The 25,969-nt window shown below is 36.7% G+C and overlaps 1 protein-coding gene across 1 annotated transcript in view; it reads right to left on the reverse strand.

Moving 5' to 3' along the window:
- The window catches only part of CNTNAP4 (contactin associated protein family member 4), a 227,594-nt gene that overhangs the window by 142,062 nt on the left and 59,563 nt on the right, over positions 1–25,969 (reverse strand). Inside the window, exon 3 of the mRNA XM_062624584.1 lies at positions 12,789–12,982. Coding sequence (XP_062480568.1) covers positions 12,789–12,982 — 194 coding nt within the window. The remainder of the gene's footprint in view (positions 1–12,788; positions 12,983–25,969) is intronic.

Consider the following 25,969-nt stretch of genomic DNA (forward strand, 5'->3'; position numbering starts at 1 on the left):
CATCAGATTTAATTAACACACTTCTAGATTTTTTCTTCCCAATGTTAACTGAAAACTATTAAGTAACTATTGTATCAGGACCAACCCTCCAAGAGGAACTGATCAAACCTGTAATTACTATTTTTTTTCTTCTTCCACAAGTCAAAGAAATTTCCTTAGTTTTATTTTAAGAAAAAATATTTTTTATTTATCTTTGTTCTGTTAGATAAAGCTTTTTTTTGCAGTACAGAACAGAAATATATGTAATAAAAAAAATGATTTTGGTGACAGAATAGCTAGAGTATGCATACTTATACATGATGAAAAATTTTAAAATGAAAATATGGGTCTGCAATCAATCTCCATTTTACATGACTCATTTTCTTGTGATGGAGGAAAATGCTATACTTGTATTCCCATGAATAGGAGTTTTATAGAAAATAAACACATTATTAACATTTATCATAATAAAGAAATGTTAATCTGAATAGTAATATTTTCAAGGAAAAATCTACTCTGAATAAATGTGCTATTGCCAGCTATCACCAAAAGACATGAGAAACAACTGACCTCCAATGACTAAGGATTTCAACGATTTCTTTAAATCCTGAGCATGAGCAAGGAATACAGCACTGTATCACATAAGAGTCCTTTTTCAGCATTGATTAGCACCCCTCACATAAAAGTTGCATTTACCAAAGTAAGCATCGTAAGATCTGTGACCAGACGTCTACAGTGAAATTTCTGCAGGTACTTGACCTGCAGTGCTTAAATTAAAAAAGCAAAAGAGAAATGCTTACTGAGTACAGTGTGACTCAGTCCAGTAGGTACAAAGAAATACAGACATGGGCAGGAGACAGATTTCTTGAGGGATTAATGGATCCAGAGAAGAGGAATGGATGGAGTCAAGGAGCAGATTTTACTATTATGTCAGCTGGGAATCATAGAAAAAATTATCAGCCTATGGACAGGGCTTCATACCAATGTTTTGTCACAGGCATTCAAATTTTAACATTTTATTTTAATAACCACAGTAGTCTAATGGACCAGCAAGCAGGTCTGGCCAAGTATTTTCCATTCTGCCTTATAATACCAGAATAGCATTGGAATTTGGAGAGGCGACTGATAAAGCAAGAAATTCAGCTCTCAAAGACATTTTTATTCCCACTGAAAGTAAATTTTCATTTCCTGACTTAAATGACCTGTACATTCCACTGCCTTGATGGCATTCTTCATTGAACCACCTGTACACAACTTGGCTAAGAACTCTAAGAAACTGGCCTTGAAGGGTACTACTAGCAGCTACGCCTATTTTACTACATGCTAGGGTTTGCTGAACGAGAGAGAGAGAGTGGGAAGAAACAGCTACGCAGTTTCTCTATGGCCCAGGTGTTCAGCGTGCATTGAAGGCTTAAGCCATCAGATCTATCACCTGTCTGTTTTTCTGTGGCGGAGATTTGTGGCAAAGAAGGATTCAACTTTATATATGAAGTTGTATAAGTCTATTAGTGCAAATGTTAAATTTTTCAAATCATACTAAGTGTTAAATTAACCCTAGGTGATATTCTATAACGCAAGAAAATACAGATTTTAACATAAACAGAGACGAATTAGTATTATTTTAATTCAAAATACATTAAAAAAAAAAAAAGAAAAAAAAAGGAAAAATACAATTTGCATGTCTCTTACACTAAAAAGATCCAAGAACTATACAGAGATGTATGAGGAACAAATGAAAGCATTACATACGTGGGAAAAGACTCAGGGAACATAATAAAAATCTGTAAATATGCTCAGGATGACACTCATGGGAATACTGGAAGTTACTCATGGTATCAAAACAAAGAAATAAATTTTTGTTGAAGTTAAGTCAAGAAGAAGTTCAAATCCATATATGGATTTTAATATGGAAATTAATTCCTAAATGACACACATAAACATAAAAACTATGAGAGTAATGAAACACCCCTAAGAAACAACTAAAAAGTGCAGATCAGTGGTTTGAGCCCATTTAGTTTACATTTGTTGAACTTTCAGAAAGAGAGCAATATTTCAAATTTATGTATAGCTTGCAGAAAGCTTCTATCATTGACGATCTAAAAAAAAATATAAATTTTCATAGAAGTATAATCCAAAGAAGTGTAATACATATATAACGGATTTCAGAGGGCCTTATACTCCTATATAGTTTTGTTTTTTTTCTCATGCTATTTGTGGTACGATTTCACTGAGATATTCTTGTATTTCCTAGGTTTGAAAATTCATTTTCCATTTATTTTGTAATTTATGTTAAATTCTTCATAAGAAACAGAAATTGCTAAAGTTGTTTCTTTATTTCAGTGTTTTAAAACAAAGTACTAGTATAAAATGAAAATCAAGTTTTGTTCAAAGTTGTAAAGCTAAATGTCAGGAATTATACAGTATGGAGAATTTTGATTTCCTACTGGATTTGAAGATTTATGCATTAAAAGAAATGTTTATATAATCTAATATGGGATAAATAAGGCAAAATTCAGCACCTCATCTTCAACTCAGATGTCAAAACAATAAACTTGGGTCCTTTTTAACTCCTGATATTCACAGTACCTCACTGTTCTGCCGTCCATAATGTGTTAATAATGGCTTGACTGTAAAACAATATAAAAAAATTTTGGGGTTGTGTACTTCAGAGTTGCATATTTTAGTTCAATTTAATAAATATTTCTCAAAAAGATGAAAAGTGAAATGTAAATCTTTTAAAAAATATATTTGCCATAATTTTGGTCTTGCTTTTGCATAGAAACTGATAAACAAATTTGAGAACTGACCATATATGCCTCATAATTTTTTGAGGTTTTGCCCATTTTAATTATCATCCAGAAACAAACAGGGATGATATACAGACCCAAGAAAAAGGAGTAAAACCACTTACATTTTTAGAGAAGACACTACCTTTAGGTTAGAAAAGATGAGTGCAGAATTCTTCATGTGATTTCACATTTTTCCTACATAACACAGTAGGGCTTTTTCATCATGTTTTTGTAGCAAAGGATTTCAGACCAGTGTAGATGGTTTATAAAAGACAGTTAACACTGTGAAGATAACATGCTAAGTCAATTTACAGACTAAATGAGTGACAAGATAATATTTGGCTCAACACTAGGCAGATAATAGAACAGTTGTTCTTATGCCAAAACTCATCTTTTAATACATATGTCTGTCCCTTATTCCTTCTCACCATTAAAAGGTACTATTGTCCATGAGCCCTTTCATCAAACCAAGGACCAAACTAATGAAGACAGGATGGATTTCCATAATATAATCATCTGGCCAGAAACTATTATTTTCCAGTAATCTCTTTTGAAGAACTGTAGTTTAAATTACCAAATCAGAACATAAAATTTATTTACACTACCTTGTCTGGCATTATAAAGTTGCTAATCCTGCAAAGCCAAAGTCAAATAGAGTAACTTAGGCCAAGATCAGCTTTTAATAAAAAGGAAATGTCATTATCAATAGCTTTTCTATTGTAATATTTTCATAATAGTACATTTAACTTTTCAAGATACCTTATTTTTGTTTTGAAAGGTATAATATTTTGAAGTGACAGTGAAGAACTGTTAGTATTGATCTAAAAGCATGGCTTTTTAAAAGTAAGTTTTTAAAAAAGCATATAATTATTCTGTTCACCATAACAACGAGGGGTGTAGTCTTTCACAGTAAGACCTATATTATTATTATTGTTCCCCCTGACCTCAAAGTCAGGGACAGGGAGCAGAATGAATCTTACACAATCCAAGTGGAAATGGTTAATGACCTGCTACACCACTTAGACACACACAAGTTTACAGGTCCACCTGGGATCCACTCGGGTATGGAGGGTACTGGCAGAAGCACTGACTGAGCCACTTTCTATAATTATCAGCAGTCCTGACTAATCAGGATGTCTCAGTTGGCTGCAGGTTAGCAAATGTCACCCACGTCTTCAAAAGGGCTAGAAAAAGCATTCAGAGAAGCAAAGTCATGTCAGACCTCAGTGACTGGAAAGGTTACAGAGTAGATCATCTTGAGTGCCATCATATGGCATGTACAGGATATCTGGCTGACCAAGCCCAGTCAGCATAGGTTTATGATAGGCAGGTCCTACTTGACAAACCAGATCTTCTTCTACGGCAAGGTGACCCATTTAGTGGGTGAGCAAACACTGTGGATGCTATTTACGTGGACTTTAGTAAAGCCTTTGACAGTTTCCCAAGCATTCTCACAGAGAAACTCGTTGTTCATGGCTTGGATGGGTGTTCTCTTCAATGGGTAAAAAATTGGCTGGATAGCTCCACCTGAAAAGTGGTGGTGAATGGAATTAAATCCAATTGGTAGCCACTCACAAGCGATCTTCCCTGAGATTCGGAGTGAGGTCATTTTTATTTAATGTCTTTATCCAGGATCAGGACAAGGAGACTGAGTGCACCATCAGTTTGCTGATGATACCAAGTTGGGTGGGAGTGTTGATCTGCTTGAGGACAGGAAGGTTCTATAGAGGGATCTGGACAGGCTGGAAAAATGGGCAGAGACAAATTGTATGAGGGTCAACAAAGCTATGTGCCAGGTCCTACAACATACAACAGGTCACACCACCACCATGCATTGTTACAAGCTTGGGGAAGAGTGGCTTGAAAACCACCCAGCAGAAAAGCACTTGGGAAAGACAGTTGACATATGAGCCAGCAGTGAGCCCAGTGGCTAAGAACACCAGGAGCATCCTGGCTTGTATCATAAACAGCATGTCCAACAGGACTAGGGAAGTGTCCTCTACTTGGCATTTGTGAGGTCACATCTCAAACACTGTGTACAGTTTTGGGCCCCTCACAAGAAGACAAACAATGAGGTGCTGGAGCATGTCCAGACAATGGCAACAAAGCTGGTGAAAGGTCTGGAGCACAAGTCTCACAAGGAGTGGCTGAGGGAACTGGGGTTGTTTAGCCTGGAGAGGAGACTTAAAGGAGATCTGATCAGTCTCTACAACTACCTGAACAAGAATTGTAGCAAGGTGTGTGTTGGTCTCTTCTCACAAGTAACAAGTGATAGGACAAGAACAAACGACCTCAAATTACACCAGGGGAGATTTAGATTGGATATACTTAGATTGTCTCTAAACTGGAAAGACTGTCTCTAAACTGGAGAGACCTAAATTTGATGAATGGACCACTCGGTGGATAAAGGACTGGATGGCCACACACAAAGAGTTGTGGTCAATAGCTCAATGTCCAACTGCAGACTGGTAACAAGTGGCGCCCCTCAAGAGACAGTATTGGGACTAATCCTGTTCAACATCTTTATCAGCAACATGAATAATGGGATTGAGTGTGCCCTCAGCAAGTTTGCCGATGACACCAAGCTGTGCAGTTTGGTTGATACGCTGGAGGGAAGGAATGCCATCCAGAGGGACCTCGACGTACCTGAGAGGCGGGCCAATTCCAACCTTATGAAGTTCAAGGGCCACGAGGATGATTAGGGGACTGGAGCACCTCCTGTATGAAGACAGGCTGAGGAAGTTGGGGCTGTTCATCCTGGAGAAGAGAAGGCTGCATGGAGACCTCACAGCAGCCTTCCAGTAGCTGAAGGGAGCCTACAAGGATGCTGAGAGGGACACTTCACTACGGACTGTAATGATAGGACAAGGGGTAATGAGTTCAAACTTAAACAGGGGAAGTTCAGATTAGATATAAGGAGGAAATTGTTTCCTGTTAGGGTGGTGAGGCACTGGAATGGGTGGCTGCCCAGGGAGGTTGTGAATGCTCCATCCCTGGCACTGTTCAAGGCCAGGTTGGAGAGAGCCTTGGTTGACATGGTTTAGTGTGAGCCCTCCATGTCAGGGGGCTTGAAACTAGATGATCTTAAGGTCCTTTCCAACCTTAACTATCCTATGATTCTATGATCTTATTATATAAGCAAAATGTTTTTAATGAAAGGGTAATCAAGCATTGGAACAGACTGCTCATGGAAGTGGCTGAATCTCCGCCCCTGGAGGTTTTCAAAGGTGCGCAAATGTGGCAGTTAGGGGCACAGTTAAGTGGTGGAATTGTTAGTGCTAGGTTAACAGTTTGACTTGATGATCTTAAAGGTCTTTTCTATCATAAACAATTCTGTGATTCTGAGACTTTGTGATTCTATGATCTGTTTGTCTTTTCGAGTTCCAACTTCATACTTTTAAGCTTCTTCAGCATACAAACCGTGGCAGAAACATTGTTTGAGTAATATTACTTGACATAAATCTACTCATATTTCCCTCAATTATAGAGATATATAAGGTATATTTTTTATGCAATTTCTCTGTATTAGAATCTGTATCAGTCAGTTTCCTATCATGGAATATATCTCTGCATTTGTAAGCATGGATGTATGCATGCATATGCATCAAAATTTTTTTTTTGGTTTCTAGGAAGAGATGTTGCTTAACCATCAACCAAAGAGCTCTGAAAATGTTGTTCAAAGTACTATTTCTGATAATTACAAATGATAATAAGCTGCTGTGGAACCAAAGAGGAAGGACAAGAAATCAGAAATATCCAGAAGATTAACAGTACTGAGATGCTGGGATTTAATTTCCCATACAACTACACAGTCATTAAAAGTGATCAGTCACAATATTTTTTAAATTAAATTATTTTAACCAATTTTAATATATCATTTGTTTTTGCTACCCACAGTTTTCTAGTTCATGGGGTACCGTAAATATATTCACCATGGTGTCATGAAATTAGTACAGAATTCTTCTGGAAAATTAGTTTCAAATTCATTATTCTGAACATTTACTCATGAAGCTGTGAACTTAACACTTACAGTTACTTAGCTGGGGAATTTAAACATATCATTGTGGTCTGTGTACATACTGAAAGCTGCCAGGACATATTCATGAATATTGTAGCAAGCTGAATGTGAACTATTTCTAAAAGCAGTATTTACAAATAATTTGAAAATAGCAGATTCATTTATGTAAATCACACCCTAACAGACAGTTCTGAGGAAGAAAATGCAAACATTTGTTGAATAAAATATTAGTTATGAATTATTCACCTGCCTGTATTCTTCTCCTCCCATTAAATAACAGGCTAAGCAAACTTTTCAAATGTTTGAATCCAATAAATGATTCAGTATCTGACCCTTTTTCACTGAACTTCATGTTTCTTATCTCAAATGATTTCATATTCTTGTTTGGACCTATCTTGGGTTCAATGGAAGATAATACTACCTACTTCCACTTCTCATGTCTTACTCAGAAACATACCACCCCTAAAATACACACAACAACCCCCCCCAACATTTATGCTACCTTAAGATGTGAAACAAGTCAATTCTGCTACACAGAATGTAAATTTTTTTTTTTTGCCAAAACTATATTTTTTTGACAGAAAAGCTTTATTGCAAGAGATAGGTAACACTATGTATTGGGTTTGAATGGCAAGGTTTTTGTACTAGCAGGGCTACAGGGATGGCTTCTGTGAGATACTGCTCAAAGCTTTGCCCATGTGCATAGGGCCAATGCCAGCCATCTCCAAGACAAACCCACTGCTGGTCAAGGACAAACCCATCAGCAATGGTGGTAGTGTCTCCCCGATACCACATTTAAGAAGGGGAAAGAGTTACTGCACAAACAGTCATTGCAGCTGGAGAAGGGAGTGAGAATATGTGAAAGAAACAGCTCTGCAGACAAGGTTAGTGAAGAAGGGAGAGGTGTTCCAGGCACCAGAGCAGAGATTCCACTGCAGCATGGTGCAGACCATGATGAGGCAGACTGTGCCCCTGTAGCCCATGGAGGTCCACAGTGGAGCAGATACCCACCTGCAGCCCATGGAGGACTGCACTTTGGAGCAGGAAGACACCCAAAGGAGGCTGTGACCCCATGGGAAGCCCACAGTGGAACAGGCCTCCAGCAGGACCTGTGGCCCTGTGGAGAGAGGAACCTGCACTGGAGTAGGTTTGCTGCAAGACTTGTGACACCATGAGGGACTCACACTGGAGCAGTCTATTCCTGAAGGATGCACCCCATGGAAGGGACCTACACCGGAGCAGTCTGTTCTTCAAGGACTGCACCCATGGAAGGGACCCATGGTGGAACAGTTCATGAAGAACCGCAGCCTGTGGGAAGGACTTTGGAGAAACTCACGGAGGACTGTCTCCCATGGGACCCTGCAGTAAGATATGAGAACTTTCCTGAGGAGAAATGAGAGGCAGAAACAATGTGTGGCAATCTGACCACAACCTCCATCCCCCTGAAGCTCCTGGGGGAGGAAGCAGGGAAAAATATGAGTAATTTAAGTGTGGGAAGAAGGGAGGTGGGGGGAAGCTGTTTTTAAGATTTAGTTTTCTTTCCTATTACCCTATTCTGACTTGATTGGTAATTACTGAAATTACTTAGTTCCCCAAGTCGAGTCTGTTTTGCCTATTGCAGTAACTGCTAAATGACTTCTCCCTGTCCTTATTTTGACCCATAAGCCTTATATTTTCTCTCTCCTGTCCAGCTGAGGAGGGGGAGTCATAGAGCAGCTTTGGTGGGCAGCTAGCATCCAGCCAAGGTCAACCTACCACACTCTGTATGGATATGCACCATAACCATCTAAATGGATCTGGAAAAAAAATACTTGCTTTTTAAAAATAAAGATATATATATTAGGAAAAATATGTCAGGTTTACTATAATTATGATAATGGTGAAATAAGGAAGAAAAGACTACAAAAGACTACAAAAGCTTATGTAATACCAGTCCACATACTCTATAAGAAGCAGCACATTTTATATTTACCTTCATAACACTCAAACTGCTAAAGGTGAAAGCCTCGAAACTATCATCTTAAGCTAGCATGACAAAGCAGATTTCTGTATGTGCCATTAAACTGAACTCTCTCACTTTCAGATCCTGAAAATCTTTATTTTAATTCAATATTGCCAGAAAATTTACTTCTGGCCTGCACAGATTTTGATAACCACGTTTTTCACTCTCTTTTTCTGCTACCTGTTCTTCCAGTCAGTAGCTCTTGCTTTTATATATCCAATGTTATGGACAATAGTGATGCCATAGCTGTTCCTACTGTTATTTTAACAAACCTTCCTGAAACAGAACATTTCTAAGATAAACCAATTCGATGATAATATGTTTTACAATTTCAGGATACAGTTTCTTTTTTTTTTTTTTTTTAATTTAAAACACACATTCTGCACAAGATGCAGAGGATTTTTAATCAACATCCGAAAGTAAAATACCATTTGCTTGTCTTTTATGCTATTACACTTTACGCAAAGAATTTAAAAATTTAAAGCTGCAAATATTTTTTAACCACTTTATACATTTGAAGTTTTTACACATAAATTATGGAATCTGACAAACCCTGTGATAATTTTCTCTTTGAGGAAGTTACACAAAGACAGAAGTCAGTTGTAGCTAAGTTGTTAATGTATCCTTGAGTTACACAGTTGAATTGAGCAGTTAAAACTGTTCTGTTGGGAGTTTTTTTGCCGAAAATGCATGAAAAGTGAATGATGAACATATTACAACAAACCTAGCCACATCAGAACCATGTTGAAATTATCACCATCTGCCCTATTTTAATTCATAGATTAAAAGGTAGTTTATTTTCTGTAAGTAGCAACAGAAAGAGTGACAAGCCAGTCTGTGTACTGGTCACAACAGCTGGAATTTATGTTTAGGGAAAATGTAGTGATAGAGCACCCATTTAAATTATCTATGCCATTGACTGCAAGAAGAATCAGTAGAAAATTGTTTTGGTTCAAAGTAGTAATTAACAGAAGTCCAGCAAAGTAACATACAGGTACAGACTTTTGCTTTTACAGTGAAACAGATAATGATGAAGAACAGTGACTGATTTTATTCCAAGGGGGAGGAATGGTTGTGATTCGTTATTCCTTAACCTGAAAGTTTGCATAACGGTGAGTCATTTTATAGCATAGGAAGTTTCCAGTAAGCTCTAATACCCCAATTCCTTTAGGAAGGAAATTTGGAACATGAATAGCAAGGCATGCACAACAAATCATTCAACATTCATAAAATTTTATATAATCAAAATAGTAATTGTTAAATTAATCCTTCTCAGAGGAAAAAACTGATGTTCACAAATATGCATTTCATCATTAATAACAACTATTTTGCTTTAGAATTATATCTTGACCAGAACTCTGCAAACTTAGTAAGATGTTGATATTGATCCCAGGAAGTTCTGCCTGAAAAAAAGTCTTTGCATAATTATCAAGAACAGTCCAGAAAATACTTAGAAATAACTTTTGAAAAAATAGTAATAGTCATGTCAGTGAGGACAGAAAACAAAATGAGGGTGCAAATAGATTTTTTTTGTCGAACTAAGGAAAAACTACTAAAATTACCTATACCTAACTACACTCGCAAATACTTATTGTACAAGAGAAGTCCTAGTAACAGTAATGGAATTAGCCTTTAAAAAAGTATTTTTAGTAATTAAAAGGATTTTAAACAATAAATAAAATCTACATGAAAGATAAACTCCTTACAGGTATAAGATAGCAAGTGAGGCATACATTTAGGGCATCAATAAACAATAAGAAGAGTAAGATCAAGGTGTATTGCCTGGGTTAAGACTAAGGTCACCATGATTCCTTCTAAACTAATTCCTAATATGCAGAGTAGTGAAAACAAACCATATTTAGCAGCCACAAGAGGGGATAGGCTTAATCTCACCTAAATTCAGAAGATCTACATTGAAATTCTGCACCAGCAGGCAATGAAGCATTTTATAGATGGTGGAGATAATTGCACATGATTCATTTCAACCTAACACAGATATCTACGGTCAGAAGAACTAGCCTTAGAAAACACTACTCTTTTCAGTGACTATGAAGAGAGATTTTGTAACTAGATACTCTGCAGATGACTGGATAGTTGTCTTTGCATCTCAGTTATAAAAAAATTACAGTGAGTGAAAAAACTCCGATCAGCTTTATTTATAACAGGAAATTCAGAATATTAAATTAGGGTAAATCATAAAATGACAAACACAATTCAAAACTAACTTCTGAAAAGGAAAATAAAAAGTATGGAGCTGTGAAACTGTACAGAAGGTAAGTAATCTTTCTATGTAAGCAGAGAATGAGTGCAAATCATTACATAGAGAAAAGAACTCTGAAGTACTTCAAAATTCTTCTGAATTATATTTCTGAAGTACTTATACTATACAGGACCTTCAAAATCAAGCATTTTCCATCATTCTAAGGCATGGTAGTAGTCAAAAAAAAAAAAAAGGAAAAAACATTACCTCTGGTATGTTAGGCAATCTTGTAATGAAGCAATGAGTCAGTTATAAAAAGGATAGAAATAACACAGTAGGTATCATAAAATGTGAGGTGTTCTTGCCTGAAATGAACTTAGGGACTTCAGTTAAGAAGACTTAACATAAACAGGTAACAGTCAAAGAAAATCTATAGAATAAATAGAGATTTAAAAGTTTAATTTCAAGACTACATCTATACATTAGGTTAGAAAGCAGAAAATAAATTCCCCTAGAAGCACAACTCCTAAAGATACATAAAAGAGATCAATGGACTATCCCTGAATTTGATGGTTTACATCCTTGAATTATGCATCAGTGCCTGCAAGCCATGCCTCCAATCTGCACTGCAATCATTAAAATAATGTATTTTTTATTAAGCTTCAGATAATGGAATTGAATCCTACATATCTAACAACCTCCTTAACCCAGTGTCTGTATCAGCATTTAACAATTATTTTTTTTTAATATATATTTTACTGGTAGCAATATTCAGGAAGTATCTACATCACTGTTTGCAATACCAATACGGGATTTCAAAAAAGCCCTTTCTAAAGAGATAAAGCAGCTCTACCTCTCAGATTTATTTTATCAGTCTGTCTGAAGATAGGCAAAGACAATATTGTAGCTGCTAATGCTCATTTACATTTGGAAGATTGTTTTTCTTTTTTCACTTCCCACAGCCATATGGATTAAAAAAATCATTTTTTTCTTTTTGTTATGAAAACACAATCTGAAACAGAGTAATAAGTTCAAAAAGGAGGATAATTATGAAAAAAATAAGACACAGTGTAATCTCACCCCATGGACAGGGTTTGACAGTAGCAGTAGCAAGAACATTTTAAATAAAAAGTCATCATAAAATGCATAAAATAAAATACATTTTAACATAATATTTAACTGTAGCAAGAAACAACTGAAGCCTGAATGTTAGTAAAGTTAAAAAACTAATCATCTTTTTATATGAAGGACAGAAGTAATAGGATAAACATGTAGGCCACAAGTACCAATATTCTTTCAATATAACAGTGTTCAGTCCAAGCTGCTAATCACTGGGGATCAGGGAAAGATGCAATTCTGGTCTGGAACTGTATAATTTATTTTTTCATGTAGATTTTGGACATCATCTGTCAGGTTTTGTGTATCCTTTGCTCACAACAGGATGCAGGTGAATAATTAGTGATGATCGTAGAAAGGCTTATTAATTATTATTGTTAGCTACAAAGCTAATAGGAAAGAAATGGCTTGCAATATCAGAAACCAGATTCTGATCCAAATTTAATTTTGGATCCAAAGATCTAAAATTAAATATTGCTTAATATTAACTGCTTTTTAAATAAACTGGGATTTGGTTATGATCTTGATTTCTTGTGTAACTTGATTTATTTTTTACAATCAGATTAAATGGTCTAGAAAAAAAAAAAGAAGGGTTTGGTTTTTTTTTTCCTAATTAAAAAGTCAAAATTAACACACTGTAATCAGTACTGCAGGAACTTAATTCTCATTATTGAAAGAACATACCCAAATGCTTTCTTCTTGACAATACTGCTTCCAGTTTCGTCCACTATCACTAAACATCAGCAGGTAGCTTGTTACCCAGTCGGAGCTCCCATAACCACCTTGAGTAGCAACAGCAGTAATCTCAGTTCTTTCACCAAGATCAATCTGAAGCCACTGATATTTATTGGACACAAGAGGAGACCAGCCACCAGCACCTTAAAAAAGAATGAAAAAGATTGAAATGCATTCTTAAAAGAAGAAAGTGAACAGAAAACTTGTATATGCAAAAATGAATTAATCATTTGAGGAACCTCATTTAGTGAAAGGGCAGACAATCTTCTGAGTAAAAAATGTTGGGCTATGACAATATTTTGCAGAATTTTTAAGCATTCACACATGGCTGGCACCTAGTAGGTCTTATTAGAGAATGGGGTGACAACAAATGGTAAAAGTTTCATTTTGTGAGCACAAATTTGGATCTAATTAGCCAAACTCACACAAAGACACCTTGAAAATTTCTTAAAGCACACAGATCCAGAACAAGAAAAGCAGATATATCTAGTTCCCACAATCAATAAACAGTATATTTTGTGGAAATAGACAATTTCAATCCAATCTTATGATTGTATAGGCTCTAAATACATAACAGTTCGTAAATAAAACATCACATCTGTTTACTTCTGTTCACTGTCAAGTTTTTAACATTATCTCCTTTAGAAAAAAAAAAAAGAAAAAAGAATTATTACTTAGGGATTTAAAACTGTCACATAAAAATAAAATGGGAAATAATATAGAAGTTCCTAAGCTACAAAAAGTGAGGTTCATTCTACAGAGCAAGGTAAGGGGAAATAGCTCAGAGAAATGCATAAAGCACCATGTACGTGGCAATTATTTTGTCTGAACATTTATAAGCTAATTACAGCGTAACATGCACTTCTCAAATAATTTGAGATATTTTACCTTAATTCCTATTGAATTTCTCCTTTCAGAAATTTCTTCCTGAAAGCAGATATCAGGTCCAGGATATATCTACAGCATTTTCTACACATGAATTTTATGTGGTTTCTTTATTAACCCATTTTTCATGGAAACTGTAGCTGAGTGGGGCTTTGACTTTTCACTTAATCAAAATTAGTGGTATAATTATTTAGCAAACTAATTACAGAAGATCTATTGTTAGTCTCAGAAGTCACTTAAAGGCAATCATTCTATCCCAGCTATGTCTTTTCCCAATAAATATCAACTTTTTTTTATATATATATACACATATACATATATTTTGTATTAAAAAAATACAAAACAATTCTGAAGGGACAGTCACATCACACAACCCAAATCACCCAAATGTTTGCACATTCAAGTTGGTTAAATGGGCAAGAATTAGCAGTCTCTGAAGACAGATTCCTTCAAAATTTGAACTGTCTCTAATAAATGTAAGTTCTGATAGAGAATACTTTCTTCCTTAGATGAACATGTAACTGGCTACATTTAACAGAAGAAATACAGGCACATCTCTGAAAATGAAGAACAAGAAGCAAAGAATACAGCATTATCGAAGATAGGAATTCAGTGAAAATACACACTAAATTCCCAATATATACAGAGGCAAGGTTATCCACATCCTTTTATGTTTTCTTAATGAAAAGTATATTACTAGGTGAAAAAGTGTCTATTTCTTTAAAATAGAAAGTTTGACTTTTCAATTTCTTTTTCATGACAGTTTATTATTCTTTAAGAAACTATTCTACCAGTTCTCCAAGATGCTGACTACAAATTCTTCATACTCAGCAGCAATGTAAAGACAAAAGAGATTAAAAAAAAAATAAAATAAATCCAGATTTCAAATGTACTTCATTTAGCACTAGATGGCAAATTTTGGTGTTTCTTTTTCTTTTTCATCTTTTTTTTTTAATTTTTTCCTTTTACCCAAAACACAGAGAGATAACCAACCATAACAAACAGCCCTGGATAAAATAATAAATATATTAATGTAGTCCTCAGTGAGAGCATGTGAGTTTCCTTTTCTAAACTGGTCACTGTCCTCCTACTCAGCAGCTATTGGTTTATCTTTTCCCTGATCTTTCCATTATCTTCCTGAAACATCATAAGTGCCCCAAGGGCACTAAGTATTTAGTAGCCCTGCTCAGTCTCCCATGGGTCCTCCCCCTATGCCCTGTCCCTGGGCTCAGAACCATAGCTGACCTCAGCTAGCCCATCCTTCCTCTGTGACATATGCTTTAGATGTTTTCACTTACTTTCTGAAGTGAAAGAGCCTCATTAACACTACTCCCCACCACATGCTTTTTATATTACACCCATCACTAATGTATTTCCAATAATGCATTTGCTACTGCAAAACCAAGCCTATCACAAGCTTGCTATCTGAGAAGATGTCACTGGGGCATCTAGGTTTTCTCAAGCAGCACTCTCAGAGAAATGTGGCCCATTCAGCCTCTCCCCTGAAAACAGGTTGTCCTGGGGTGAGCAGTAGAAGTCATTTTTCTCCTTCTTGGTAGCCGGTGCAGTGCAGTGTTTTGACTTTTGGCCTGGGAACAGAGCTGGTAACAATGATGTTTTGATCTGGCCAAGGACTTTGTGAGCCTCATGCTCTGCCAGGGAGGAGGGGAAGCTGGGAGGAAGCAGAGACAGGACACCTGACCCAAACCAACCAAAGAGGTATTCCATACCACAGCACGTCATGCCCAGGATGTATCTGGGAGTGACCCGGAAGGGCTGCAGGGTTGGAGGAGGTATTGGCTGGTGCTTGGTCGGGCTGGGAAGGGGGCAGCTAGTTATCGGTTGGCTGGTGGTGAGATGCTGTATTCTCTTCCCTTGTTATTTCCTTTAGCATTATTATTACTGGCGGTAGCAGTAGTGATCTTTGTTATACCTTAGTTACTAAACTGTTCTTATCTCAACCCGTGGGAGTCACATTCTTTTCGATTCTTGATTCTCCTCTCCGTTCCTCTGGGAGTAGGGGGAGGGCAAGAAGGGGGGGAGTGAGTGAATGAGCTGTCTGGCTGGGTTTAAACCATGACACAGGTACATCCACAATAGCATATTTCCAGTTACAACACAAGTTCAAAAAATTATTAACAAGATGCAATTTAAGACAATGTCTAAACTACTTGAAAAAAACCTTCATCTTCCTTTCAGGCAAATTCAATTCTTCATTAAATTCTCCTCCTTCTTATTGAGAAGCTCCCCTCAAAATTTGCATGCAGCAGCCTTCATTCGTACTACACTCATCTTCACACAGCCACCCTGACATGTCCCATCTACTCCCATCTATACCAGTAGCACTTATTCAGTGCCAACAGATGTTAAGGAGAACCCAATAGGAAGGCTTTCTCCCTGAAAGGAAGGTAACAGGGTAGTATTTGGGTCAGGGTTGCTGTGTCTCTTGATTGGACAGGGCATCGTTTTACTGCTACCAACCCACCAGCCTTGACATCCAGTACCATCTCATCTTGCATTGTGGAAATGAACAAATGAACTAATTGAAAAACAAATTGTTTTTCAATTCACCATTCTTGCAGCTCCCTGTGAATTATGTAGATCCTAAACTAAAATGAGGGGTCAGTTAGCCTCCTGGGGTTGAAGTTTGGCTGTACTGAGATTAGGTTGAAGCGCCAAAAGGCATATTCCTTCAAAGCTAGTAAATCAGACAGAAAATTGGTGGGATTATAAAAACTATAAAAGATGGAAAATCAGTGTGAATACAGATAAAAAAACACCAGTAAATGTATTTGGCCCATAATCTCAATTCAAGAAAGGTCCTGAATATTTACCAGGATATTCATCCTTTGACAATTCCCAAATTTAACCAAGTTAAAACTCTTATCACTGATAAATCTCACAAACTCACAGTTACTTTCTATGAAGGCTCCACTACTATTTCACAGGCTTTACCTTAAAACAGAGGAGGTCAAATAGATTTTCCTTAGAATTACTTCTTCAGGAAGACAAAGTGAAACTGCATCCTCCCTGGTTTGTGACTGCAACTCAATTGCTTGGTTGCAGCCTTCACAGACTTATCTTTATGTTCATGCTGTTTCTTCTTTTAGTGGCTGTAGAGATGGCAGCATTAGGCAAGTAAAAACTTTGTGAACAACCAGCCTTGAAAATTAAACAAGCTTCACACTCGCAAGCAGGGCAGTCCACATCTGCAGCACACACAATCTGTGGCACACACCTGATGCCAGGTGAGGGATGTATTTTTGCCTTTAGTACCACATTTTCCAGATTTTGCAAGGCAAGACAACTATGTAGTCTATTCCACCCCATTATACTGCACTACATCACATGGAAAGAAGAGAAAGACACAGATACAGGTTTCTAATGCCAGGGATAATTGAATTGAAGGATTACAATAAAGATGCAGTCCCAGAAGCACACTGTCAGCCATCTACTGACCAATACCACATAAGACCCATATAGAATAGCCACAGAAGAGAAGCAGTGAGATATCTCAAATGGCCTATGTGAAGCCATAGCCTGGCCTGAATCACCATTCCACAGCTGCAACATAGAATCAAAGAATCATAGAATAGTTAGAATTGGAAAGGACCTTAAGATCATCAAGTTCCAGCCCAACTGCCATGGGTAGGGACACCACACATGAAACCACCTCACCCAAGACTCTCTCCAACCTGGCCTTGAACACCACCAGGGATGGGGCATTCACAGCTTCCTTGGGCAACCCATTCCAGTGCTTCACCAGCCACACAGTAAAGAACTTCTTCCTTATATTCAATCTCAACTTCCCCTGTTTAAGTTTTAACCTGTTACTCCTTGTTCTATCACTGCAGTCCCTAATGAAGAGTCCATCCCCAGCATCCTTTGCAGGCCACCTTCAGCTACTGGAAGGCTGCTAGGAGGTCTCCATGCAGCTTTCTCTTCTCCAGGCTGAACAGCCCCAACCTTCTCAGCCTATCTTCATACAGGAGGTACTCCAGTCCCCTGATCATCCTTGTGGCCCTCCTCTGGACTTCCTCCAACAGTTCCATGTCCTTTTTTATGTTGAGGACACCAGACCTGCACACAATACTCCAAGTGAGATATCACAAGAGCAGAGTAGAGGGGCAGGATCACCTCCTCCAACCTGCTGGTCATGATCCTTTTGATGCAGACCAGGATATGGTTGGCTTCCTGGGCTGCCAGCACACACTGCCTGCTCCTGTTAAGTTTCTCACCAACCAACACCCACAAGTTCTTCTTCACAGGGCTCATCTGAATCTCTTCTCTGCCCAACCTGTAGCTGTGCCTGGGATTGCTCCGACCCAGGTGTAGGACCTTGCACTTGGCATGGTTAAACTTCATGAGGTTGGCATCAGCCCACCTCACAAGTTGTGTCAAGGTCTCTCTGCATGGCATTCCTTCCCTCCAGCCTATTAACCAAACCACACAGCTTGGTGTCATCGGCAAACTTGATGAGGGCGCACCCAATCCCACTGTCCATCTCACCAACAAAGATGTTAACAGGAACCGTCCCAACACCGATCCCTGAGGGACACCGCTCATTACTGTTCTCCAGCCAGACATTGAGTCATTGACCACAACGCTTTGCAGGGAGCCATCCAGCCAGTTCTTTATCCACCAAGTGGTCCATCCATCAAATTGATGTCTCTCCAATTTAGAGATCAGGATGTCATGTGAGACAGTGTTGAACGCTTTGCATAAGTCCAGGCAGATGACATCAACTGCTCTACCCCTGTCCATCAGTTCCGCAGCCTTATCATAGAAGGCCACCAAATTGGTCCCTTAGTGAAGCCATGCTGGCTTAGCAACTTCATTCGCCAGCTCCTTCAGGACCTGCAGATGGATTTCATGAGGTCCCATTACCTTGTGCACTTTCTGCTTCTTAAGATGGCGTCAAACCAGATCCTCTCCTACAGTGGGCGCAAGGTCTTCATTCTCACAGTCCCTCCATCTGCCTTCCACGACTTGGTTGGTGTGGTTTGCGCATTTGCCACTGAACACTGCTTCTTGCAGCACTTCCCCACTGTTTCACATGGTGCTTTCATCTGTCAAAGGCTCTTCTGGAGCTCTCCTGTCTGAATGTCCAACAGCCAGATGTCCTCCCAATATCTGTCTGCTACCTGCAGTATCACAGAGGTGAAACATTTGCCCAGCCCTGAAGGAAACATTGTTAGAACACATCCAGTCCTCACCCAGCACTTTGTAGTCTTTTTTACAGTGTTTTATCCTGGGAGATATGGGGAGGTTTTCAAGAGTCTCTATGGGGATACAGATATTGTGTTCACAAGACAGTACAAGAATATATGAAAACACAAGGGTAAATTAAGATCTACAGGAAGTACATTACTTTGTCATCGCTAAACTTTCTGTATGATTGACTTTGCAGACTTCACCTTCATTCACCAACTTTTCTTTTTCACAGTATCATTTATGCAATGCACATATTTCTTTCAATTGCCTCTTTCTGCATTTCCTAACAGCTGCTGAAGAAACATATTCCCCTGTGAGCTAACAGCAAATGAGAAAAATAATTTTCACAAAGGAGGCAACCTGTATCTAGCGATACTTTGTTTTGAACCTCTTCTCAAGAGCTGTTTAACCTTCTTCTTTTTCCACTCACTCTTGCCAATATTGAGATAAGCTGCATGAACTATACCAACAATCTACAATCAGGCTGCAGAAGCATGAAAGTTTAGTGCTTGGTATCTGTTAAAAACCCACATGAACAAAACCATTATACATTTCATTTTTATGAGGAACATGATGACTTAGAGTTGCATATATAATTAATAAATACAAACTTTGTATTCTGTTTAATGTTAGATCTTCCTATTTTAGTAGTTTTTTTAATTTAAATGTTTGAAAAATATGTTTCTACATATATGGTGTAATTCTCTTTAAAGTACACTGATTTACTGAACACATCTAGCAAGCACATATTTTTTCTGAAGTACTTTTTTTCTTAACTAATAAATCTCTGTATTTCAGTCCCATTTTAGTAGCAACTTGCTGGCTTGCCTTGATAGCTGACAAATTAATATTGAGTATCTATAGTTACTGGGAGACATTTCATCCAGCCTAGCAGCAATTAAATCAAAGTTTAGCTTCATTCCATCTCTTGTATGGATGGATAGAATCCCTCACTTTATGTAATATTCATAAACAAACTAAGTATTAAATGATGTGAAATTTTCCTAAGCTCTTGATATTTTTAACGCATTAAAATTGATTGATTTGTTCTGGATTTTAAATCCAAGCAATCATGCATATTTCATATATTATTGAACATTCATTATTCTTGATTTCTATTTCAACAATAATGGAACATTAATTTTCAAGTCAGTGAATACTGTCAATATATTGGGGGTTCTTCGCACCCTCCCCCATGCAATGCATAATGTTTTTCTGCAGAAGTTAAATAGAAGTTAAACTCATTAAAGCACTCAGCATACAGCAGCCAACAATTTTTTAGTCAGCTCATTCGCTAAAATATAAACAAGATTATAGTTCTGTAATCTGACCTGGATTTAGATACTATATTTATGGGAGAAGACTTGCTTTCCTTCAGATTATTAATAGATTTGAAATCTTATGCACTACCCATACTGTTTAAATTACATGATATTGTTTTTCCCTTGTTTCTGCAGGTTACATATCCTCTGCCTTCCCACATGGCCACCAATATGAATACATCACAAAGCTGAATGGGTATTATTTCCTCATCCTGGCTCCTGTCTGCTAGGACATGCGTTTTAAAGAGCATGCGTTTTCATGGTTCCTTAGCTTCACAAGGGTGATGATACCATTACCATTGAGACATTGAAAGTAGATAAAAATAACAAAGTTAGTAAATAGCTACAAAAGAACAAACCAAGAAATGACTAAGGAAACAGACCCAAAACCTCAAATCCATGACAGAAAATACCTGAGTATTCTTACAGTGGATTTTGGAGGGTTATATCATGTTTAAAACTTGACCTTGCTGCAGAAAATTTATTAGGTAACGCTTAAGCTTTCCAAACTGTTCTCTGTAGCTACCACCATGCCAGGCTTCTTTTGCTTGATTTTAAAAACTCTGTACTATACAGAATAGAAACTGATATAAAGAGTCCTCCTTTGTATGAACAGAATCCTCCTACTTGTTTAGCCTGTTCTATGGCTCCCGCTATGTGGTTATGTAAACCAAAACACAGTTCACATATGTGCATTCACATTACTTCATCATATGCAGCTTATTATACCATTTAGCCAGAATCACAATTTACACCACTTTCAGTCTATCCAAGAAATGTAAGTAAAAATCCAGATTTAAACTAATACACATTATAAAAGATGTTTTCCTTTGATTAATCAAGCTATGTATTTCCCATATGGATCATTTAACAGAAAATTATTTTAATTTGAAGTCAATAAAGTTACATCAGAGATAAATATGGCTGCATGTATTACAAAGCAGATTTTCTACATACATTACATAATTGACAAGTCTTCCTTGGATTAGAAAAGTCAAATGAAGTGTTTTAAAGCATCCCAATCCATAAAATACCAAAATCTGACATTATTTCTTTTCTAAGCTGAAAATCAAGGCATCCTCTTTCACAAATGGAGAACTATAAAATTGTAGTAAACAGTGCAAGGGTTTTCTTCTCTTAAAATCCACTGACTGATGACAGGGATGTAAATTAGGGAGTCAGACCTGACAAACGGTACTGATGAATTGTTACCATGCTAGAACCCTCTTAGAAAATCCTCTCAAGTAACAGAATTGGTAAAAAGAATGCTGGGATCAAACCTTTATCTTCTAGATTTTAGTTCTCCTGTAAACTCATGCAATTAGAACCCCCAACTTATACACTAGCAAGATACCAAAAAAGTAGTTATCAGGAAGAACCTGAACTTCAGCCAAAGAAGTCGAACAGTGTAAATCACAACTTAGCCAGTTTGTCAGAAAGGGTATGCAAAAGCAATTGCAGTAATGCTGTTCTGAGTCATAACTCAGTGATGAAAGACATGAGCATAAGCATCAAAATTTTAAAACATGGATAAACTGTGGCAAGTAGAACTAAGAAGAGAATGAGAGACCTTTGAACACAGACAGAAGGAGGCAGAGACAGACTGTTAGGTCAAAATACAGCTTTGTATGAAGTACTCCATATATAAAATTTCTGCACAGTCTCTTTCCTTTGATCTAAGGAAAATTTTATTGCTTCATATGAGTTTATTTTCAGAAGTAATTTTTTTTTTTCTCATATTCACAAGCTTATACTTAAAACTATCATACAAAATAGTCCTAAAGCCGATGATTAACTGGTCCCAGATAGAACAATCTCAATGTTTTTATCTCTGCAGTCTCCTCTCCTTGTTATTTTAAACTGGTGAGCAGATGTATTCAGCTAAATTGTAAGAAAAAATACCTCTTTATTTAGAGATTACTAAAACAGGAGTCTTTGAATAGTTAATGAGATCTAAGATTTCTAGTAAGCGATTTCTGCATGAAAGGGATTTATTACTCATTTGGAGGAGACTAAAAACAGTTTTGACCTGCCACTTCAACAGTGTATACAAAGACTCCACGGGTATCTTTCAGGACAATGTCATGGTTCAGCATCCTCGAATAACTGGATTCCACAGGAAACCACTCAATGTCTTCATCATTTCCTATCTAGTATTTAAATAATAGAAGATGAACCTGCCCCAACTATTAAGGACTGGTAAAATTAAGAACTACTCCCAATTTTAGGCACTGCTTAGCTGTTTTCTGGTCTTGTGTTTATATATTACAAACTGACAAAGATAGGTTAATCAGTATTAGGTACTAAGGCCTCAACAGAAACAGAATGAAATCTTGTATAGATTTCAAGCAATCAAAGAATTATTTCCCCTTTAAGAAGTCTTTCTGAACGATACCTTCTTTTAGGAAAAAATGTTTATTTCCCTATACTAAAACAAAATTGGATTTTGGGGGGCTATACAAACTCTGAAGGTCTTTAGTACCACCCATTCTTTCCTAGCAGATAAGCCAACATTCTCTGTACTGTTAGGGGAGATCTTAGCCAAGTTTTAAAAAATGAGAACAAGCACAAGATGCATTTCTGAAGGCCCAGTATTTGGAAAAAGCGTACAACCCCCCCCAAAAACCCAAGCAAACAAAAAAGCATAACTACTTCACTCAGGAATATTTCATGAGATGCATTGTTTGAATAAAGACTGAAAAGTCCCACACGAATGGCACCTGATTCTGAAAAACTGAAGGTACTTTTGCTGTCAAAAAATTAGTGAAGAAGTCTTGCTTCTTAAAATATGAAGAATGAGAGGAACTTATCTGAGTAATTTCCAGGAATAAATATAGAAATAACATGTATTTGTTAGTTTATCCACGTAAGGAAGTTGTATTTCATAGATGGCATGCAAAACTTTCTCAGTGGAAATGAGAACTAATGAAAAATTTCAGGGATTTTTGAGCTAGCAGAACATAAAAAGAACTGTATGAATGCTTCAGTCAGGCAGACTTTCTTTTAAGGGAGGTGGGTGAAACAGCTACTTCAGTGGCCTCGAAGGCAGAATAAACTTACTGCTGTAGGAAGATCTACCTTTTTGAACCTGAGTATCAATGAAGAAAACAGATACGATCATAGAATAAAAGGTGCAATTGCATCTTTTTTTTCAGCTGCCAGAATATTTAACATGTAAGGATCTTAAATTTCAAAATTGTAGCAGGTATTATAAAATGAATGTTAGGTTTTAATAATAATTTATGACAAGTAGCACTTACTATGTCAAGAGATGTTTCAGAGACATTTTGGATCTGATTCAGTGCGACAGAAAGCCTCTGGGAAATTGTATTAATAATGACATTTGTTCTAGCTTCATAGAGCAGTGTAGAAGAATGTATCTAACTATATTTCACCCCCCTTCTTCTGTGTTAACAGTAATTTAGATGAGTGACTGAGTGAGTCAGTCAGTCAGTGAATTCCACTTTACGTTCCATCTTTAGAAGGCTTTGAAGACATTTCTTCTCAGTTGATCATTATGTATATATATACAGGGAGGTATTTTTTTAAAAGGTGACTGCCACAGTTTATCAAAAGGAGAGCTTATTGGCAATAAATCAAAGATTACCAAAGCCAGTATTTTTTCTTCAGATTTTTTCATCACCGTTATACCACAAAGTGCTATGAACCAGTGGCATACCATACGCAAAATGTTTTGTAGGTACTGGAAAGCCCAAGTTTGAGTCAAATCCTTTCACATAAGTAAAACTGTATTGTATTATTTGAAAGTAGATCACACTTTCATTTAAATAGACACTTTTATTTCGAAATATTGTAATAAAGCTATAATGTTTAGCATATAGTCTGATACTGAGACATTCCTACCATGTATTAAAATGGGATTTTTTCCTCCCCCCCCCAGTAGAAGGCAGTTACTAGAAAAATACCCTTCAAAAGAGTCCTGCTAGGAAAGCAGTTCTTGCTCTTCACAGACAATACTTCAAAGTATTTTGGAAGGGCATTTATTCATTGCAAAATTTTCATCATTCTTGGTTGTTACCATATTCTTTTCTTTGATAATCATCAGCAAACTCCCTCCCTTAGTAGGAACCAGGAGTTCCACATAACTTGAACGCGTACTGCTTTTTTGGCACATATGCTGACAATTACCCAAGACTGAAACTAAGCCAGGAGTCAATCTGGGAGATTGTTTCATTCTTAGAAAAATGCACTCCTGCAGTAGTGTTCTCTTTTCTTTCTCTAGTCTCTATCTGAATTTAGTAGGCTGTATTTGCAAATCCTACTGTGTATGAAGCTTGAATCATTACATTTCATCCTTAATCTTCTCTCTCTTCTTCATCAGCAAAGTGGGGATTGCATACCTTATCGTTGTAAATTTTGTCTGAGGAGGTCATTTTGTTCATAGGTGGATGATGCACAGAAAACTTGCTGGGGGCAACAAAAATAGAAATATCTCATTGCCACCATCTTTCATTATACAGCTGACTTGACAAAGAATTTTCATTTAGAATTCTGTACTGATGTAATTTCTAATTGTATAGTCAACATTCTGTTATTAAATATAAACTAAATGGAGTGGAAACATAAAATATGCATTTATTGTATTAATACTTGTTGCAACAAAACAGAATAAGAGCATAACTAACTCTAATGCACTGTTCAGCACAGTTTGATAAAGTTATACAACTTTCAGGTTAATAAATGTTTATATGCTCTTTACGTAGCAGCTTTCACCGAACAAGGTATATTTGTTACTCCTTTTCAGTAGTTTTACCCAAAATGCTACCCTGCTGTCTTGCAATATAAATCTAGCAATGATAATTAGCCATAGCTTTCACAGCCAAAAGTGGTTTTACATAGATAAAGATGATTTTATATTTAAACTTCTGCAATTTATTCACTTATAAAACTTTTAATCTTTTATTTTCTTTCTGGTTTGGGTTGTTTGTTTTTTTGTTTTCCTTTCATTCTCTCAGGTGTGATAAAAACGAAATAACCCAGATAAAACCAAACTATCAAACGACATCAAACTTTATTCTTTTTCACGGACAGCTGCTCACACTAGTGCACCATCCCAATATTTTATTAACTATGGTCATAGCATTTAAAGACTAGGCAAGCAAAATTTATTATATCTATAATTATAATTATAGATATAATTTATTAATTACAATTAATTATATATATATATAAGATTAATTATATTTTGTACTGACTAGCTGGACTCGGTATGTGCGACACAAGAATATCTGTGAATATTTCAAACAAATGCCACTGTGACAGTGTTCTCATATTGTTTTCTGGGGTAATTAAATTAAATTTCACAACTGAAGCTACAGTCTTCAGTGATGTGAATTACATGAAAAAGTCCAAATATGTATACTTATATTTCTCTGATCTAGGCATTCATTTATGACTTGTGTTTCTGACTTCTCAAACATCTGCATTTTAGTAGAAAATATTGATTTTAAAAAATACTGAATTTATTAAGAGTGGACTGACACAGTCAATTTTAACCCTACTGCAAACAAAAATAAGACTAATCTTTCATATGCTCTTGTATTTATTTTGAGGAACTGAACACTGCTTTGGACACTGTTAAACAGCAATATCAGAGAACTGTAAAAACAATGCCAACAAATTCAGAAATAGTATCAAACTAAATCTTAAATCCCCCTGATATTTATCACCCAGTTCTAATATAAAGCT

Source organism: Pezoporus occidentalis, unplaced genomic scaffold, assembly GCF_034315485.1.
Source record: "Pezoporus occidentalis ecotype Australia unplaced genomic scaffold, CSIRO_AGI_Poc_V1 ctg27, whole genome shotgun sequence".
Taxonomy (NCBI): domain Eukaryota; kingdom Metazoa; phylum Chordata; class Aves; order Psittaciformes; family Psittacidae; genus Pezoporus; species Pezoporus occidentalis.